This window comes from Pipra filicauda, unplaced genomic scaffold, assembly GCF_003945595.2.
Source record: "Pipra filicauda isolate LSUMZ 115617 unplaced genomic scaffold, ASM394559v2 scaffold149_size4050908_pilon, whole genome shotgun sequence".
NCBI classification, from domain to species: Eukaryota; Metazoa; Chordata; class Aves; order Passeriformes; family Pipridae; genus Pipra; species Pipra filicauda.
The window spans coordinates 3,210,089-3,225,139 of record NW_024103984.1 but is presented as its reverse complement, the minus strand read 5'-3'; the positions used below and the strand labels follow the sequence as shown (position 1 = coordinate 3,225,139).

At 39.6% G+C, this 15,051-nt stretch overlaps 1 protein-coding gene across 4 annotated transcripts in view; it reads left to right on the top strand.

Annotated features, from left to right (window-relative positions):
• The window catches only part of MYO1B (myosin IB), a 112,687-nt gene that overhangs the window by 23,674 nt on the left and 73,962 nt on the right, over positions 1-15,051 (top strand). For all 4 annotated transcript variants that reach the window (XM_027737479.2, XM_027737483.2, XM_027737478.2 and 1 more), the window contains one exon: positions 6,073-6,188. In XM_027737479.2, coding sequence (XP_027593280.1) covers positions 6,073-6,188 — 116 coding nt within the window. The remainder of the gene's footprint in view (positions 1-6,072; positions 6,189-15,051) is intronic.

Here is a 15,051-nt window from a genome sequence, read left to right as displayed (position 1 = left end):
GTATTACAACATAACAGACTTTGTCCACTGTGTTTCTGGGACTAAAATGCTTTTTCTGGGAAGGTGGTCTTGAGCAAGAGAGTTTTCATCATCATGGAGAATAGGCTGTGTCTATTCAGAAATCCGGTGATATATTTCTTCAGTTATACACACAAAATTATAAAGGACTACATCCAAACTAAGATGAAAAACAGTATCAAGGAGAAGGAGAGGTTTTTCCCTGTATATATGTACATGTGTGAGTATATATATACACAGAGAGAGAAAGAAAGACTACATATGAGAGTCTAGTTTGTATTTGCAGTTTACTGAAGAGTAGCTTTTAGTTCCTGTTATTTCCATTTGACTGTTGCTCTTTGGGATGCTGAGGTGGTGTTGTGCCTGTGAAGTCTCTTGCAGAGGGTACCTGGAGGCCCTGCTCATGCTCCTGGCTCACTGGAGCACAAGGAGCATTAGCCCAGCACTGGCTCAAGGGGAAGTGCAGCTCTTGGCTTGAATCACAGGTAGAGTTTTTGTATGTGCTGTCATGAAGCAGTGCAGGCAAACCCTGGAGTGTTACAGGATGAAATTCTTGTTTGTTTGTTTGTTTGTCTTTTTCAAGTACCCAGCCTCTCCCTTTTCGCCAAGCAATACAAACACCTACACTGTCATACACAGGAATGTAGTAAATCAAAGCCCCAGAAATAGTAAAGGGCTCAGATGGTTTTACTTTTAGTCTTTATGTTACTCTTTTCCTTACTCTTTTCAACTGTTATCTCTTGCAGCTTTCTGTTTCCAACGTGAAGAAAAACACAATGAACCAGAAACACAGTGCATTTAACTGTTTTATTGTGGCCAACCACAATGTAAAACAAATTTGAGCACACAGCATGATTGTTCAAATAATAGATGATATTTTAATAAAGTACTGATCTAGTTGCTAATGTTTATTAAAGTGGGAAACTTCATTATGGAGTAGAGTTGCAGTGTTAAATTTGCCAGGTTCTGTTTGAGACTGAGACTGTTCAGAAAACTTAGAACATGTAAGCACGGGCTTCCTCTACCATCTCCTTGGCCTCAGCTGTTCTGAACATGCAGCGGCACACCTGCTTATGAGTTGGCTGGATCCAGAACTGCAGTAATTCAGGCAAATACAAAGAAAAATGAGTATTATATTAGAGATATAATTTTGCATATGTCACATTAAGAAACCCCACAAAACCAAAACACAGCACTCTCCCCCCAGTGAAAACAATGCTGTGTAAGCCTTGGTTCTGGATTCATTCCAATAAAATCTAATCACATTTCTCTTTGTTCTTTATTGTCTTTCTTTTCAATGAATTGTTTTAGCAGCATGATCTGAAACCATTCAAAGTCAAAGGAACCCACTATGTTTGAACATAATCATTGCTAAAGAAATGTGCATTATACATATCTGGAGTATTAAAATTGGTCTGCATAAGTGGAAGAATCAGTATTTTACTAAATAATCTTATTTTACTAGAATTTCTTTGTTTTCTATTTCCGTGCTCCAGTGTTTAAATAATTAAATAAAGCAACCTTATTGTCTCTTGGGAATTTAGTGCACTTGAAGGGTACATTAGCAGATGGGCATATTACAGCAGGACTGAGTTGTGTGCAGCAGCAGTTTCTCTAGATTGTTACACGCTACCACAGGATTAGAAGCATGGGTTTGTTTTTAACAGAACTGACAAAAGGGATGTAGAGTACAGTTCCAGAAAGTTTGCAGCAAATCTGTGTAGATGCTTAACGATTTTAAACTCTGCATAAGGTTGCTTTGCAGAGATTGCCACAGATCCAGAAAAGCTTTTAAAGACACAGAGCAGGCTTTTACGAGAGCCCCAGCTGTGCAGCTTCTGTGCTGCAGCCTCAACTAGTGTCAGTAGTGTTCCCTGGCTTCTGCACGTGTAATCTTGTCTCTTCTGGGCCCTTGGGGCATTGCAAGTCTAACTTTGACAGGAGAAAAAATAGCTTTTTTTACTGTACTGTATCCCAGGTTGTGAAATATTCTCCCATAACCTGTATTAGTGGTCTTCCAAAAGCTCCTCTTCTTGAGTTGGCCTGTGCTACCTCTTCCCTGTGTATGAGATTTCACCGCAGTGCTTGTGCATCCTGGCTGTGGAGGTCTCTGGGAACCTTACACTGGGCTCACTGTAAGGTTTTTGTGACCTCTCAGCTGAAAATGTCCAGTTTCTAGCAAGAACTTTCCTCAGCCCTTGGCTGGGAAGAGGCTGCTGCCTGTATATTAGCAATAAGAGCTTTGTATCGTCTTGCTATTTCAGGCCTCTTCTTGAGTCAGGGTTGGCTTCGGTTAGAAAGATGCAGAAGGCCTTGCAAGGTGCCTGTAAGCTTGAAGTAGCCCTAGTATCTTGCCCCAGGTGGTTACATTGGCTTCCAGTCCTAGGGGAAGAAAATGGGGCATCAAAGTGTCTTGGCCGTTGCATCTCCAACAGTACTTAGAAATGACGTGTAACAAATATCAACAGCTTTTCCAGTTGAATTGGGATTTGGAATTTTCTTCCTGCTTGGGGTATAGGAACGAGTGGTATGTGTTGTTTGGTGGGGAATGCAGAATGCATTGTCACTTAAGCTGATAAAAATTTGAATGCTCTTTTCTGCAGATGAAATGTTAGCCCATCACAATGTCTCCATGTGACATGACAGATGCACTGATAAATGCCGAGTGAGAGGCCCTTTTGCTTTGGGTTCTGGACAAACACAGCAAGGAGACAAAAGTTGCCTTTGTGAGTTATTGCAATAAAGTAGAAACTGGAAAGAAGGAGGGAATATTATCAAAAGTCTAGTTAGCGAAACTTGAGGAGACAGCAGATCTTGTCCAATCTTGCATAACGAGACCATGTCAAGATCAAGAAAGAAATCAAATCTCCTGACTGTATTCTGTGCGTTCATCATCATGAGGCCACTCCGCTGGGGTTTCATTTTTGTCCTTAAACAGGGAAAATAAAGAATCTCTTTTGTCCCTGGGGTACTGTGGTATGGTCTCCCACTACTCTTGGGTGTTCTGCTTTCAGCAATGGAATGTTTCTGTGCTTGTCGCTTGCTCAAGGATTTAAGCCATTTATTTTGTTTGTTTATAATAGAGTTCTGGTGGGAAGACAGATGTTATGTGGGAAAGCTATTTTCCGGATCTGTTTATCCCTGTTATGTGGAATCTCTCAGACCACCATTAGCAAGTAGCTATTAGGCATCAGCTTTGAGAGATTGGCATTTCTAGAAGAGGAGATGTATTAGTTCTTGTAAGCAGCTTTGCAGCAAAACCAGTGATTTCTTGGCATGCTTTGGCTTGGTGTTTAAGATGGACAAGAGTATGTCTTTGTTTCCATATGGTCATTTAACCTTTTGAAATATTGGTATTTTAGGAAATGGTCTGTATTTGTTCATGTCTGACAATAAAGAGCTGACTTGAATTCCCAAAATACATTGTCTGAGCAATACTTAGCTATGAAGAGATGGTTCTAAATAAATCTCATTTGAATGCCTGTATTTAAAATTAAAAATCAAAGTTTTCACTTTCACTCATCGTTCTTTACCTTAACGTTTCAAGGTACTTCAAGGAACTTAGCAATTAAATTGTATGCTATTAAGGTAGCAAAATAGGGGCAAATCTTTGAGTTCTGAAGAATTAATGTTTCAGAATACAATCTTCAGGATTTGGCCTTCATCTCTCTTCTGCTGATACTTTCCAAAACTGATTTCACAACAGGCTGAATTCACAAATTCCTAAGATTTAGAAGGAAACAAGTTAACATATTAATGTTTTATCAGGAAAGAGTCCTAATTGGGGTGTCCATGCACTTGGGAAGACTAGAAAGCTTCTTACGCTTTGGGTATCTGTTACCCATGCCAAGAATCTGTAGACTTGCAAATTGCCAAGGCCGCATGTGTGCAGAGAGAGCAAAGTAAACACTGTAGAAAGGCAATTTCTGCATTTTCATCTTGTTCAGCCAAAGAGATTAGACATAGTTGGAAAGCGCTTTCCTCCGTAGGGGGAGGATGACCACAAAACTAGAACAATTTTTTCTTTGTTTGAAGAACATATACATAAGTGCACGCTGCGGTTTGTGTTTAAGACAAGCAAAAATCTTAATTATTTTGGAGTTGATCTCAACTGTCTGTATCTGAATGCCTCTGAGGGTGCTACCCTCCCGAGTTGTGGTGTGAGGCAGATTGGAGCTGTCCCTCTGTTGGGTTGCAGCCTGGCTGCCGAGGTGCGAGGCAGCTCCACGCTTGCTCCCCTTCATGGCCCTCAGCACGGGCCTTTGGGGTGAAACCAGCCTGTCCTAGGGTATTGGCTCTGTTCTGGGCTTGAATTCATGTCAGGAAATGCTTTGCAGAAGGTGCTGTCCAGTTAAAGGGAGAGGAGGTGTCTAGAAATGGTGAGGCTTGAGCCCAGTGGGTGAAGTGCTGTGTTTCATCGTAGCAGCATGGTACAATGAGTTGTCAGCAGCGGCTGCTTCTGATTCATCCTGTGAGTGATAAACATTACAAGGATGAACTACGAGAGTCTTTGGAGACCTCATACCACTTGTTTTATCACTGCAGTCTAGTTTGTTCCACTCAGTTTGGGACAGAAAATGCCACGTGAGCTCATGGCTTGCCTGCCCGTATACATGCTATGGAAAATAGGAAATACTGCTCTCCTTGCTTTCTGCTTAGGACCAAATTTAGTTAGCATTTAGCATGAAATTGCTTTAGACTTGAAAGTTAGATAGGGAAGGGTTGCAGCAATTAATATTTTTGATTTGTGACTTCAGCTCTGGCAGTAGTTTGGTGCTCTACTGAACCTGTTGCTCAGTAACTTGGGCTCCTCATGCCTCTCCTCCCATTTACACGTGCAAATTACAGCACTTTCCTCTAAGAAATGTTGAGGGGTGAAATCCACACAGTGATATTGCGAGGTACTAAAATATCACTGCACAGAAGTAATTTAAAATCCTAGATCATTGTAAAAACTATTTTTTTTTCATGTCATTAGTTTAAATCCAAGTAGTGGGAACCTGTGGCTTTTGTGCACAGCTTTACGTCTCCCAGATTATCGGAAAATTGTGTTTCATCAGGTGTTAATTAGTTATTTCATGGTTGTGGAAAGAAATACCAAACATTTGAGGTTTTATTAATCTTTGGTCAGTATCTGCAGGCAGGATGGAATGGGGTTTTGGCATTTTTTGCCCCTCTGGTGTATTTGGGTGCAGCCTTTGCAGCTGGAGGGAGGCCTAGAGAGCTGTGGGACACCCAGCAGCAGGCTCAACAAAGACAAGTTAATTGTGTCATGTGCAGGCATGGTAGTTGTGGTGCACAGAACTGGTCTTCATTCAGCTCAGTAGCAGATGGGATCTAACAGGGTAAAACAAAAAGCTCCCTCTGCTTTCCAATGGTAATGGTGAGTATATTTAGAATCTGGACACAAAATTTATGCTTCGCATCATGGTAGGACTTTGTCAGACTTGAACCCTGACAGTAAATCTCTCTCTTTGATGGAGACCTGTCAGAGGCTATTAACCTTCAGGTTTCTTATCTGTGAAGCTGTTCTGTGCTCAAGGCTTTGGCGAAGTGTCATAAAGTTCCTCCTTGGGAAGGGGAGCACAGTCCAACCCCGGCATTGCCTTACGTGGTTTTGTGTGAGTGCCCAAGGGCTGCAGCAAAACTCGTGTGACATTTGCCATGCAGATGGAGTGAGTTCTTTGTGAACATGTGTCCTTTTTCCTTTCCCTCCCCCAACTGAATTAGTCACAGAAATATAGTACCATTGGGCTTTCTTTTAAAAAATGTTCATAAGAGGCTTTCAGTTATGTAGAAATAGCTTCTTGGTACCCCAACGGTGGGTTTTGAGAAAGATTTAAAAGACATTTCAGAGTGTATGCACATATTTATTTATTGCTACAATTAGGTGCTTTTTTGTTTGTTTGTTTGTTCAGGGTTTTTTGGGGTGGTTTTTTTGTTTCGTTTTTGTTTTTTTTTTTTTTTCAGAGGCATTAAATGGGCAAACAACACATAAGCAGCAAAAGTATGTTAAAGAGAAAAATTCACGATAACTTTTTTTTCCTTCAACAGACATACATTGGCAGCGTGGTGATATCAATAAACCCCTACAGATCTCTACCCATTTATACTCCAGAGAAAGTGGAGGAATACAGAAACCGAAACTTTTATGAACTCAGTCCTCACATGTAAGTACAGCAAAGAAGTTTTAGTTTTCATTCTGTCCTGGAACAGATGGTACCAGCTGTCTCTCTTCTCAAAAGCTGTGTTGATTAAAGCAAGCAAAATGAAAATCACACCACCACTCCCACAAAATGAATTTTTGTTAGTTCATCTATATTCTAAAATGAAGGCAGAATGAGATACTCTTTCATGCACTTAGGCTCTGGTATGTGCATTTCAGAACATCTTCCCCTAATTATTAAAAGTAGCCATTATTACTGCATGGGAAAGTAAGCAGTGTGTTTTCAAGGAAATCTCTTCCTTTCGAAGTCCAGACTGCCTTGTGGAAACCTCTAGATGTTAAATATGTCTGACTCATGTAGTGTTACTTTTGATATCTGAAACTCTTAATTTATCTTTGTGCAATGCAAAAAAAAAAAAAGAAGAAAAAAACCCAAAAAAGAAAAAACCCTCATGATGAATGTAGAAACATATTGGACATGTCTGAATGGTAACTGTAGGAAAAAAAAAAAAGCTTGGTCTTCTCTTCTCTGTGCTGGGTTGAAATGAGCTCATTCCAAGAGGACGGATAGAGCACCATAAATATGTAATGCAAATTTTAAGGCTAAAATATATAGCAGAATTATTGGTCAGAGCTGTTGAGAGTAAAGGAACATGGTTAAGCCCTGTGCATAATAGGACAAAATGTTGATTGCAGATGTGGATGCTATGGCTGAAAATGAGGTACCTGGGCTTCAAGGTCTGTATGTTGCAGTGATCATTTTATCTTGTCAGACATTTTTCATCTTCCTTCAGTGTTAGCTTTTAGGTTAAAAGGAAATTATGTATGGAAATAGTTCTGGAAGTTATTTTGTTCTGATTAATTTTTTGCCTTAAGACTTCATCTGTAACATTTCCACATGTGTTGGGCTGAAATGCAGATAGCGCGTTAATCAGATCAAATAAGCTTCTGGTAGTTCTTGGACCTCTTGGATCTGAACTCTGGCTATATTCAGGTTTTCTTTCTTCACAGTTTTGTTTAGCAAGCACAGTTGCTTGCTAAATTGACACAGTTCCTTGCTAAAAGAACTTTCTGCTCTGCTAATTCTGTTCAGCTGCATAAAATTTGCTGTCAAATGATGGAGTATTTTAAAAGTAAAATCTGGGAGTTAAAGTGTGTCTGATATTCTGAAAGTCAGTACTATGTACTTGGTTACACCTTGAATCAAGTACATAGTATTATATTGATCTCGACATTTTTCCACCTCTGTCGAGAGATGATTTTCCATAACAAAAGTGGTCAACAATCATTCTTGTGTGTATTAACTTCTTTTAACTTGACAGAAATATGTTACATAAACATCATTCATCACTAATGACAATAATTGTATGGTCAGGCTGCTATCTCACAGCAAGAACTTCTATGAGATAGAACCCAAGAGCAGGAGATTGAAGTGAGAAAATGTTGACTTTTATGTCAGGAGATCTTGACTGCACTATAACAGTAGACTTTCCTTGCAAGTTTGGATAGAGTCTCAAGTCAAGAAAAATATAAACCTAATTTGTCTTGGACATATATGATCTCTCCACAAATTTTCTTTATTTGTTATGTCTCTTGTATGAAAATTTTGTCTTCTGACACCTGCTAAGTAGACAAAATATCTTTAAAAATAGAAGATTAGGAAATAATCTTTGTTATTGTTTCTTTTACCGATATGGTATTTTCAAACTGTAAAAATATAAAATGATCTTACTTTATGGTGACCTTGCTTCCCTTCCCATCTGCCTGTAGATGCTTATAGGAATTGCAGAATCAAGAGAGTCACTTTAGTCTCTGCTAAAATTGGTAAACTTCTCACCATCTTTAAAAGATATTTGGAAAGTATTGTAGGTGTATAAAATAAGTGCTATGTAGGCTGCCTTATGCCATCTCTGACAAGCCTAAACAACTTTCCATCCCCTTTAATATGTAGTGCATTGTGCTGTACCTAAGGATTCATGCCAGTCCAGTTGTTCACTGTGTGAGCATGGAGCTGGTCCTTGAATGCTGGTTAGCAGACCATGAGGTGAGTGCACAGGGTGGCCCTACAGTCCTGCTGGAGCCAAGCCTAGGCTGTTCACCAGTGGGGTGCTTGCCTGCCAAACTGGTCAGTACAGACCAGGAGTGGGGTTTGAGACAGAGCTGGCATCATCCCATCCTTGGAGCTTGCAGCTAATTCTAGGGTTGACTGCTCTGGCAGCAGCAAGCCACTGCTAAAAGCAGGGTTCAGACATGTCTGGGGAGGCTGCTGCACTTCCACAGAGACCTTGCAATCTTCAAGGTGGTTTTTTTTAGCTGCTCAGGAACTTTAATGAAGAGATGCTGTGAGACAAATTGCAATTTGTGGTATTTTTTCTGCCGTGGGGGTAAGAAACCCTACATTGATTTGTGGAAATGTACATACCTACTTTTCTTTGATGTGTAAATCTCCACTGAGCCATGGCCTCTTCAGAAGTATTGATTGTGGGTGAGCCCACTGCACCATTTAAGTGTGCTTTGGGAAAAGACTTTTCATTCCTGTTGTGTAATCCCGAGCAAAGCAAAACTCTAGACTTTTTATAGGGAAACTAATGTATACAACCTAAAAAGTGTGTCTAGAAATAAAATTACATGTAGTGTGTTTCTTATTTCAGTGTGTCTTTTGTACAAATAATGTGATTTTGTTACTAATGGTAGCTAGAAAAATGCAAATAGTTAATTGAAAAAATTTTTAGCGGTGGTTTGGTTTGAGATTCCTTTAGAAACCAGGTCAGTATGGCACCAAAATTCTGTCAGAAATAAATGTGCTGTCACCTGTTGGCATGATAACTCACATTCTTCGATGTCTGTCATTTTGGAGAGAACCTTCAGGTTTGGGAACCTGAAGGTTTTAAGTGTCAGCATCTCTAGAGTAGTCTGCCATGGGACATTCCTGCAGCTCTGGCTCTGTGTGGGAGCTCCTGGGAAACAAGGAACATAAATCATGGTTTGGTTATTTTCCAGTAGTTTTGTATGACCTTCCATCTGTGCTTGAGGTACATGCGTGTGTTCCAGTGTGATGGATTGATATAGGGAGGGTGTTCTTGAGAATGCCACCTGTCCCAGTTAAATAGCAGGCTTGGTGAGCAAATGAAAACAGAAGGAAAGAGAGAAGTATATAATGCCATGAAGGAAATCCATACCTGGAGGTTTTTTCCATATATGGTCATTGAAGGAAACATACTTATGGGAGTGAAAAATCTGTTCACCTGTTTTCTTAGCCCTAATCTCAAAGAGGAGGGAGGGAGGGAACACCTAATCATCTGCTCTGTGTTTCCTCAAGAGTGTCTGTGAGAGTGACTGACTCTTTCAGTGACGCCAGTTAACACTTAATTGCAGGGTTTGGACAGGGTTGTTTTGGTGTTTTGTTTTGTTTGGGTTTTTTTTCTTTTTTTTTTTCTTTTATTTGTTTTTTTTAATGATCTTTGGAAACTAGAGTAAGGCCATGACCACAGTTTGAATGCGAAGCCAAGCTGAATTTCTGGGACAAAGTTTCTGATCAGGTGATTTTGGATAGAGTTACACCTGATAAAATTTGATCAAAGAGATTTTATTTTAGTAGTTTGTTCCTCTCTAAATACACTACTGTTGTTGTGGCACCATATAATAAAGTGTTACTTTTCTAGGTCTTCTGGAATGCTTGTTTTCATAGTCTGTGGCTATTTGCATAGTTGTAATAGGAAGTTTACCAAGCTTTTTAATTGTTGGGTTGTTGGGTTTTTTTGATGTTTTGTTAATCTTGCTGGTTTTGTCTTTATCTGCAAGGCAGGATCAAACTTGTCTCTGACTTGATAGGGCAGAGTATGACATTTCAGTGTTCAAACAGTTTGCTGCTTGATTTGTGCAGTCCCTACATTTCTGTTCTGCTCTCTCAGTTAATGTAATTACTCTTTCAGTTGATGTAATTGCTGCTTTGCTTACCTTGTGGGTAGACTGGTCATGAGAGCAAGCCAAGCTGTCTATCTTGCTATTTCACATTGATTTTCACTGGTGACAAAGGCAGCTGCTGGTGTCTTTGAAGTGAATGCAGTGGGAAATCAAGTAGATTATCGTACCACATATTTGTAACCATAATGCTGTATCACTTTCCTACCAGTAACAGATTTGCTTTAAGGGGTTGCAGAATAGGTGCTTTCATGCATTTCCTATCTTAACATCAGTTCCTGGCTACTAACAGGTCTCTGTCCCTGGGAGGTGGGGTGGCATGTGGCTTTTTGCTCCCCTTTGTGTTCTGAGATGCCTTACCTGCTCGCTCTAAAAGAATCACAGATTATTTTGAGGCACAAAATAAAAGTGGCAGCTGTATTGCTAATGGCAAGATACAAGCAAATGAGGGTTTGGTCAACGTGCATTTGTTTTAGCTATGCACTGAAGTTTTTATGGTGAGTAACTAGGAGCACAGTAAAAATCTGGAGAAGGCTTTTATCAGACGTCTGTTGAATTCCACTTGGGCAGTTTTGCTGTATATTTTATTTATTTGTTATTAGTTCTTTTAAATCAGACATTCCTGAAGAGACAATAGTTTGCATGTAAAGCTTTCAAATGTAGAGAAACTTGAACTTTTACAGGCAACTCCAGAAATCCAGCTTGCCTTAAATGGAATACAAGCACAAATATATTTGTTAAAATGTAAGAATAAGGAACTTATTCATGTTCCCCATTTCAAGGATTGTCACATAGATAATTATTGGGACAAATCATTAACTTGTGGATATCTGCAATTACTCTGACAATAGATAGTGTTTACTGTTTCCTTTTCAAGTTTTGAGCTGAAGTGGTGAATATAGAAGTTATATTTTTGCTTCTATCTTTTTCTTTTTTTTTTGCTGGTGTTCCAGGATTGCATGTCTTTGGAAACACCAAGATTACAGTAACTCTTTTTCTTCTGTGATGTAAAGCAAATATTTTTGTCTGAAGTGTATGATAAAGCCTCAGCTGTGAACGATAGTTTTTAACTATATGTAAAACTAAGCTTTTCCCCATAGATAGCAGAGGTGTAAGATACATAGTAGCTGTCTTTATTTGTTGAGGAAGGGGGTGGTGGGGTGAGAGCCTGTGATATGCTTAAGTGTCCTTCATTGCCCCAGTATGTTTATTTTAACATTTCCGTTTCAGTTTGTACTTTCCTAATCTTCATTTGCCTTTGTTTGGTTTTTGTTTTTTTTTTTTTTTTTAACCACCCCCTCCATGGTATTGTTCATCTTGCAATGTCTTCTTTCTCCAGAGGCTCAGTCTTTGGACTTGTTCATGTGGCTCAGCAGAGTGCTTATTCCTAATAATTCTTTACTTTTCCAGAGGCTCAGTCTTTGGACTTGTTCATGTGGCTCAGCAGAGTGCTTATTCCTAATAATTCTTTACTTTTCCAGAGGCTCAGTCTTTGGACTTGTTCATGTGGCTCAGCTGAGTGCTGCTTTCAGAAGAGATATACGGTTGAGGGAAAATGATCACTTCAGAGGTTAGTTGGCAAAATCTGTGACTGATAGAGATCATAAATAGCAATTAGGGAGGCCTGTCAGTACCTAATTGTTAAACCCATGCTAGGAATTAGTTGAAAGAGAAAGGGGATGAAAAAAAAAACCTACAGAGAACATTGAAGTCTTATTTTGGCAGGGGTCAGGATTATTGCTCTCAACCTCTCTAGTGAGGCAGCACTGGATATGGTGTATCCCTGAACGTAAGTCCCTCAAGCATAGAGATGAAAAGAGGATGAAGCATCACACTTGCTTCAAGAGTCAAAAGACTTTGTACCTGAGAAGAGCCTCTTCTGTTGCAGTCTGCTCTCACACCACCCATGGGATTCACAGTTTCCTGTATTTTACACTTGGTAGGAGACCTCAGAAGTCCTTTTGAGAAAATAAGAGTTTTGAGGAGGGCAGTTATCATGTGGCTGTATTGAAATGGCCGTCTCATTCTCTGAAGAGCATTTTGGAAGTGATTTGCTGACTTGAATGCTTAGGGTATGAAGCAAGATTTCTCTCGCATACAACAATAAATTTAGCTTTTCCCTGAAATTTGAGCAGGGCAGTTTTAGTGGGTTTGGATAGCACATAATGCAACCATCTCACCCCAGTGCTCCAGAGGTGGATGTAGTCTTATTGACAAGAACAGTAGTTGCTTGTTTGCTGCTGGTATTAGATTGCATGAAAATTTGTAATAACACAGAATAATACAGGAAATGATTTATAGCAGGATGTGTGGCTGTAAGGAGGCTCCAAAAATGCACCCAACATCCAATAAGTATAGACAGCCTGAAAAAACAGTGTATAGATGAATGTTGTACTTTATTTTAATTTTTAGAATGGTCTGGAGTGACATTTAGACTGGATTCCAAAGTTTGGTGGAATGAGCCTTTCCTTCAGGCCTCTAAGTAGTGCTGTCTAAATTAAGGAATGAAAAGGCCCTTTAAATCCTTTTTCTATGGCACTGGTGCTGTCATTCTTCTGTGAGTGCCTGGGACATGGGATGTCCAAGATGAGAATGTACAATGCCATATTGTAGCAGCAGAGCTGTCGCACAGGTGGGGTGGAGCTGCCAGAGCTGCTTGCACACAGGCTATGTGGAGTCAGGGTGGATTTCTATGCTCTTGTGGCATTTAAACACTTCCTAGGCTAAGAAGGAGTATATATAGAGACTACAGGAGATATAAAAAGCATCAAGACAACACTGTCTCCCAAAATACCCCAGGGGATGGAGAGTACTGGCTGCTGCTGGTCTCGATCTTCTGCATCTCTCTGTCTTTTAGAAGATACGGAAGCATATTCTGCCATGACAAAATTATTCAAAAGCACCAGATCCACTGGCTTACAAACCACTGAAGTGTCCACAGCTATGCCAGTTGGCAGTGCTGTCAGCCACAGCTCCTGAGGTCCTGCTGCCAGTTCTCTGTCCTCTCTGGGCAGGGCCCACCTGGGTCCGCTAGAGCCTGCTCATCCATCAGTTTCTCCTTTGGAGAGCTGGGTGTGGTCCTAGCCAACATTCGTGTGTCCAGTGGGCTTCTTGAGGAAGCTTGCAAAAACGTAAGGCTTTGGGTACCTTTAAAATGTAGTGAGTTTGTAAGGAAAACACTTAACTCGAGATCTGTTCCAGATGCTTCTGTAACTCTATAATTGTTGTCATGGTGTACAAAGGAAAATAATCTTGAAGCACCCTTCATGAATTAACTGCTGGCTTAGAGCCTCAACAAAATAACTTCATTTTCAGAACTGTTTTCAAATATTTACTCATACCTCTGTACACAGCATACTTCACATTTGACTTCAGTCATGTTGGGGATCGAGAGTCAAATGCTTTTAGTTATCTATGGTGATCTCTTTCTCTCTTCTTTTTTTTTGCATATGAGTGTATTTGTTATAGTCTGTGTTTATTTGTAAGCACAAAAAAGTTTGGGGTTTGGCTAGATTATTAGACCAATGATAATTAGGGAAAAAAAGCAAAAAAACCCCAAAACCTTAATATATGTTGGAGATGTGTGTAAAGGCTTCAGTAGTCTACATTAACGGTAACATTTTGCCAGATCCTATTTCTCTCATTTTCCTGGAACTGGATTGTTCTGTCTAGCATTCATATTATGCCACTGGTATTTTTAGGATATAAAATGCTGAGGGTGGTTTTTTTTAAATTAATTCACTTTGTCACGTAAAGTTAAATGTTCCAATAGCTTCGTTTTTCTTTTCATTGGAATTTTGGGGCTTTTTTTACTCACTGAAAAGGATGACTTGTACTTATAAAGGAGACACTGCTATATTTTGCTTTCTAAATGCCTCTGAAAAGTGAGGGCAGGTAGAGGCCCTGTCAAAAATGAGACAAATCCCATTTTATGCGTTGCGTGTTCATGGACCAGAATTTTCATTATGCCCTTCCTGCACTGACAGCGTGGTACTCTCTTAAGATCTGGGATTTCAGATTGCAGTTAAGAACAGCTGTTGTCCTTTCATTGGAAGTGTCCCGTTGTGTTTAATGGTTGTCTTTTTTTCTTCTTCTTTTCTTTTTTTGAACAATTTAGAGCACACCAGGAAATGCCCATCTGCTCTGCGAGGAGCCTTTGTCGTGATTTTACATACAGCATAAACAAGGCTAATGTTTAAAACCTTAAAGAAACTTCACTAAAATTTCAGATATTGTACCACCTTTAGTGTCAGATCGTTTTCCATTCAATCTCTTCTTATGGGCAACATTATGCAAAAGGCTGCTTTTTTCAGCTCTGGGTACATTATAGTTAATACAGTTTGGGTTATTAAAGATAAACTTTTTCATGTTAGGAATCAGGAAATACACAGTCTCAATATTTACTGTCTAGCACACTGGATAATCTTTTACTTATGTTTTGAACAGATAAGAGAACTGGGATTGGGGTTTACAAACAAAGGTCCGAACTACAAAGACAGTTTAATTGTGGTCATTTCAGTAAATTAGTTCAAATCTGCGGGTTTTTTTGTATACACACTTTCTGTTTTACATATTCAAGAAATAATTTTTAGTTGCTTAACCTTGTGGAGTTCAAGCTGCAACTGATCATAATTACTCCAAGATGACTTTTAGTGAGAATGTATCCACAGGATGAAAAAAACCGTGTGCAGTTGACATCCTCCTTGAGCATCAGCATTCCAACCAAGGATGTAGGTGCAATACATTGTCCCTGGAAATAGTCCACGTGGGCTGAACTGAAGCCTCGTATTTGAGCAGTCTGAAGAAGGCTTTCATTTCCTGCTTTGACCATTCATAGAAAGATAATTTTGGACGTATATCCACAAGTCTCATTCACAAACTTGGCAAATGCTATTTAATACACTGAATACACACATTAGCTCAGTGTTGTACCTGAGCTAACAAGC